The sequence below is a fragment of the Fragaria vesca genome, linkage group LG7 (assembly GCF_000184155.1).
Source record: "Fragaria vesca subsp. vesca linkage group LG7, FraVesHawaii_1.0, whole genome shotgun sequence".
NCBI classification, from domain to species: domain Eukaryota; kingdom Viridiplantae; phylum Streptophyta; class Magnoliopsida; order Rosales; family Rosaceae; genus Fragaria; species Fragaria vesca.
The window spans coordinates 2,210,815-2,217,078 of NC_020497.1; the positions used below are offsets into that span (position 1 = coordinate 2,210,815).

The 6,264-nt window shown below is 39.8% G+C and overlaps 1 protein-coding gene across 1 annotated transcript; it reads right to left on the reverse strand.

Moving 5' to 3' along the window:
• Positions 1 to 618: 618 nt before the first annotated feature.
• Positions 619 to 2,921, reverse strand: LOC101296908. Its single transcript, XM_004308195.1, has 5 exons — positions 2,729 to 2,921; positions 2,042 to 2,140; positions 1,295 to 1,617; positions 791 to 1,162; positions 619 to 690 (listed from the first exon to the last, which is right to left on the reverse strand). Exons 1-5 carry the CDS (start codon positions 2,919 to 2,921, stop codon positions 619 to 621), a joined length of 1,059 nt encoding a protein of 352 aa, XP_004308243.1.
• Positions 2,922 to 6,264: the final 3,343 nt, after the last annotated feature.

The window sequence follows — 6,264 nt, forward strand, 5'->3', positions numbered from 1 at the left end:
GAAATCGTCGTTATCATGATTGGGGATGCGAGGTTGTAGCGAGTTCAGTTCAGATAGTGTAACTGGATGGTAACCTATGATAGCCGGAACGTGTTGGTTGTTGACACGAATATCCTCAGTATCAGGGACTACATATGGAGAATCATCTTGATATGGTTCATTCGGTTGATCAGTTGTTATTGGTTCACTGGGCCCACTCTCATCATCCCCTCCCAGTGTAGCTGCACTCCAAATATTCCTATGTGACATTACTTGGACCACTTTCCAACCTTCACCCATAGCCGGATCATCAAGATGAAACACTTGTTTCGCCATGGTGACAAGAATAAACGGCTCATTCTCATACCATACAATGTTTGAGTTCACTGATAACAAGCCACGATCCAGAATTGTACTCCTCCGTCTAGTTGGGTCAGTATTGAACCATTCGCACTTGAACAACACGATTGGCATACGATTGCCATAGATTAGTTCGATGACACTAACAAGAACCTCGTAGTAGTTGAAACCCAGACCCTCAACCATGACTCCATTGTTTTGGGTGACATGGCCTTCATCTCGTTCTGACGTCACAAACTTAACATCAATCACAAAACATCCAGCACGAACTTTGTGGCTCTAGGGTCCTCCAGCCAACAAGTGCAACTCCGGGTCGTAAGAAGCAGGAAACTGCTGTTGAATGTGCATCATCTGTAACAATTTTAATAGCAACGTTGTTATATTATGACATTAAAAAACAACATATCTTTAATTTATGTAACATCATATATACATATCGATAGAAAGGTACCCAAATAAGGAAGTAATCAGGAAAATCTCTCTTGTGTATGACTTCGTTACCATACTGCCTGTCCAAATGGGACTTGAAGTATTGCTCGGCTTCTTCGCAATGTTGAAGGACACACCAATGAGCCTCTTTGATCTCATCATTACTTAATCTTTCAGAATTACTTAACCTGCCGTACGGTTCAACATCGTTGAAAACAACTGATAGATTGAATTGCCAGCTACTACTCGCTCCAGATGATTCCCCCACTGTGTCTTCATCATTGAGATATGCGCTGCAGTAAGTTATGCACTCAACCTGATTGTATGCCGCCGTGATCGACCCTTCAGGAAAACGTTTGTTTTTGTGATCTTCTTCTTGAAATCCCCCAGTTGCCTGCAAAAAAAATATATATGTAATTCTTATAATAAATATTTAAAATACCATTTATCTTAATTTGAAAGGATGATTAATTAGAATAAATATGAGTACATACCTCTCCTTTGGATAACACCAGGTATACTGTACCGGACCAGTAAGTAACACTTGTTCGGGAAAGTGGATCATGAGGTGAATCATGATGTCAAAGAAAGTGGGGGGAAAGATCCTCTCCAGCTTGCACATGATGTTCACAATGTCTTCTTGCAATGATCGAGCATTAGACTTTTTAAGCTCTTTAGCGCATATCCTCTGAAAGAACTTTGACCAAGCCACTAACGTGTCAACCACATCACTCTGCAAATACGGTCTAATTACCACGGGAAGAAGACGTTGCAGCAAAACATGACAGTCATGAGTCTTCAACCCACTAATCTTATTTTCTCCCATCTTAACACATCGAGCGATATTCCCTGCATACCCGTGAGGATACTTAACGTTTCTAAACCACTGAAACACTTCCGCCTTCTTTTAAGGATGGATTGTGTAGCCTGCTTTCGGCGTTATGGCTTTTTTTGTTTCTTGCTCTCTACTAGCCATAGCTGGGGGCGTATTCCCATCATCTTAATATCAACATGGGCTTTGGGGGTGTCTTTGTTCTTATGTTTGAGATTCAGAATTGTTCCAAGAACGCTGTCACAAACATTCTTTTCTATGTGTATGACATCCAAGTTGTATCTGATTTTTAAGGTCGACCAGTAAGGCAATTCAAAGAATTCACTTTTGTCGTCCAATACTTAAACTCATCAGGCGTGGGAGGATTTAAGTCAGTTACTTCTTTACTCGTGCTCAAATATCTGAACCAGTGCTGGTAAAGCCTCTCCAAAATCCACTCACCAGACCTCCTTAGGGGTTTCAGATTATGCTCCTCAATCCCATCAAATGCATCAGCATCCCACCACCACTCATGATCCTCAGAAAGATGTCTACGAGATCCTAAGAAACAAATTTTGTCGACGTGCCAACTAGAATTGACGTTATCTATAAATACCGGGCAAGCCTTGTACCCCTTAGTTTGTTGGTCAGACAACATCCCGCAAGTTGGAAAATCACTGATGGTCTAAATAACAGCTGCTTTCATCATGAATGAAGTTTGACCATGCCTGTCAAAAGTAGGGAGTCCATTTTCCCATAACTCCTGCAACTCGTCAATTAATGGTCTCATGTACACATCCAAGCACTTTCCTGGAGAACACAGCCCTGGAACCATAAGCGTAAAGAAATTGTACTATTTCCTCATACACATGTTAGGAGGTAGATTGTACGGAAATACTATCACATGCCAAATGCTGTAAGACAAATTCATGTTTCCAGTAGGATTGAATCCGTCTGTTGCAAGTCCGAGTCTGACATTTCGATAGTCTCCAGCAAATTCGGGAAAAGAACGGTCAAAGTGCTTCCAAGCCTCCCTGTCTGCGGGGTGTGTGAGATTATCCGGATCTATCCTCTCCTCTCCCTAGTGCCTTGCTTGGTGTCATCTCATATGTTTGGCCGTATGTGAAGACATGAACAAACGTTACAGACGAGGACCCAACGGGAAGTAACGAAGAACCTTCCTAGGAATGGGCTTTTTCTGCTTAGATGAAGTGAAAGCTTCATACCTTGGCTCGTAGCAGTGTGGGCACTCAACTTCATCCTTGTTGTCTTTGTAATACAAGAAGCAGTTATTGACGCAAGCGTCTATATTATGGTGACCAAGACCAAGGTCAGCCAACATTTTTTTTACCTGGTCGAAATTTTCCGGACAACTGTTACCTTAGGGAAACACTTTCTTCATAAGTGCAATATCCTCATCAAAACATGCTTTAGTTTTTCCCTGCTTGTTTTTTATCGTCATTTGCTCCATGACGGTACCTAAGAGAGTATGCTCACTACCAGAATACAATGGGGTTTGGACTTTCTGTACAAACCTGGTGTACTTATCATAATCACTGCTGTAGTTAACGTGGGAGACATTAGGGAACGTGTCAGGGGCGTTGTCATAAACAACATTTTGCTAATATCCTGAGGCGGCGAACGGGAAGACGTTGTTTAAGAGGTTCATCACAGCAGGGTCCCCGTAACTAGCATTGGAAGATCCTGCCTGCTGATTATGTTGTGCTTGAATTTCTGCAAGTGTAGGCATTTGAACTTGATTTTCCTCGTGCCATGTCCATGTGGTATAACTAGGACAAATACCGTTTAGTGCCAAGTGAGAGTACATGTCTTCATATGTTACTGATGTCCGATTGAGACATTTGTTGCACGGACATATGTGAATAACTTTATCTGGAGGACTATGTAGACGCACGAACTCAAGAAAATCAAAAATGCCTCTCATATAAACTGGGGACCCCCTCCCTAATTGCATCCAGCTCTTGTCTATGTTGTACACTATAATAACAGGGAACAAAAATATATAAACAAAAAATCGTGAATAAAATAAAGCAAGGGAAATATATATATATATACACACACACACACACATACTTTGTTGGGAAAATAAACATTTACTGAAAAAAAGGATTTTAAAGCCCATTTCAATGAAAAAAACTGTTGAGTAACCCATATTAATGTTTTAACGCCTCTAACAATTAATATTATACCTTTATTGCATTAATTAATTACACGTCCTCTCTCATGTTCAAAAAAAAAAAATATTTAACACGTTCTCCTAGTCTCCCACTCTCCACGATCAACCGAACTCTTAGTTCTCCCACTCTCTCTATCTCTCTCTAACACTCGATAACGATCTCTGGTTTAGGGTTATTCCCGATCTCCATCATTCCATCAATCAGGCCACGTCGCTCTCTCGTTAAATATCTGTTGACTCCGTCGCTCTCCTCATGCAGATAAATCCTAGTTGAGCAGGAAATCGCTCTCTGCCCTAATCTCAGTCGATCGAAGTTGATCGGTGGTTCAATCTCGGCGTCGCTGTCACGTTCAATCGCTCACGCTCGGCGTCACTCTCTAGTTGAATATCGGCGTCGATATCTACTTCAATCGCTCTCACTCGACCTCGCTCGGGAAAACCATAAAAACAGGTACATTTTGAATTTTATTGAATTTAGGCTTATTTTGGACTTATCTGATGATATTGAAGCTTCATTCTAGCGATTAAAGGCCATGAATATGAAAACATGAAAATTATAGGGTTTCTCTGGTCATAACTGTTACAGATTGAGATTAATTTTGTTTAAGATTTTCTTTCAAAGATTTACTATGTCTAATTGGCATGACAATGAAAGAGATACTGTATTGTTGTTTACTCTTGTCAAGTAGAAGTTTACTAGGGGGCAGTAAACTTCCACTGGGTTTACTAGGGGGGTAATTTCTTATGTTTATTAGGGTAAGCATGAGTATCTGTTATGTATAATTGGCATGATCATCAAAGGGACATAGTGTATTGAAGTTTACTGACCCCCAGTAGAAGTTTACTGGGGGGCAGCAAACTTCCACTGAGTTTACTAGGGTTCAATGAAGTTGTTTATTAGGGTAAGAATGGGTATCTGTTATGTATAATTAACATGATTATCAAAGGGACATAGTGTATTGAAGTTTACTGACCCCCAGTAGAAGTTTACTAGGGGGTAGTAAACTTTATTTTTTGCATATGCAGTTTGTAAATGCAAGATTTTACTACTTATATGCAGGATGGGAAGAAGTTCAAGACATTTAGTTCTCACTTCTGATACCGAAGAGGATTCGGTTCAAGAATCTGTAGCTTCTATGAGGACAGAACAAAATATAGGAGAAGTTTTACAGAAGATAAAGTCGAAGAAACATAGAAAAGAGGTCCAAAAGGGTGTCGTTGCTGAAGAAGAAGAAGAAGCGGAACTGGTAGAAGAAGAAGATGATGATTACACTGAAGATGAAGAGGGGGAAATAGAAAAGTATCTCTTTTAGAAAAGATCAACAGGCAGAAAAAGAAAACAAGCGGAGACAGATTCAGGGCAGGAGGAGGAGGAAGAAAAGGGAAGAAAGAAGAAGGAAAAAAGAGGAGAAGGTGACTTGACCAAGATCAAACACGTGCAGCAAAAGTGCTCACTGACATCATTTTGTGTGTTAATGAATAGATACAAGGAGAGCATCCCAGAAGAATCATGGGAGTTGATAAACAACACTTGTTTTGGGGAATAATTGAAGCATTCAGATTGGGCAAGGTTGAGGAGGATCAAGTGAAGAAGCTTGAATCTGATTTTGAGATCCTAATGAGGCACTACAACAGTGACAATAAAAACTTCATATTTGAGAACAGGGAGATGAAAATTACGGAGCATGATGTTCATTTAATTTTTGGAATAACCAAAGAAGGCTCAGATGTGGATATCACAATAGACTAGAAATACTGTAAGGGCAGTAAGAAGAATTTGGCAGATTCTGCTGTCTTTAGAAAGCAAACAAGAAGAACAATCACCAGAAAGGTTATTGATGACACATTAATGGAAGAGCTTAGGAAGATTCAGAAGAAGAAAGGGGATCCAAGGAAGATAGCCTCTTTGGTTATAATGTACCTTATGGCAGCTTTATTTTTCAGCAGAAGCGGGAACCACATTGAATGGAAACTGATACTCAAGTGTGAAGACCTTGAAGGCATCGACAAATACAACTGGTCACATAAGGTATTAGAATTCTTGCACCAAGGACTTCACAAGCACGTAAGGGGGAACCAAGAGTTTTGAACGGATGCCTCATTCTGGTTCTATACTGGTTCCTTGAGAAAATAAAAATAAAGAAGCGGATTATCGGGAAAGAGAAGGAGACTCCCAGATTTATAAGATGGTCAATACAAGAGATCATCAAAGAAAAGGAGTATTTGAGAAGACTTGAATTGCTAGAGGTAATGGTATTTTATTTATATAGCCATTTTTAAAAATAATAATAATATTGCATTGTATTTTTTGTTTTTTGAAAAACTAAATTAAACTGATTTGTGTCATATAAATGTAAAAATAGGAACTCATAATAGAAGGTCCATGGATGGATGAGGAGGAAACGAGTTCTGGCAATGATGAGCAGCAGCAAGAAGACAATGAAACACCAAGGACAATTGATTGGGTAAGTTTGAATGGTTACTAACA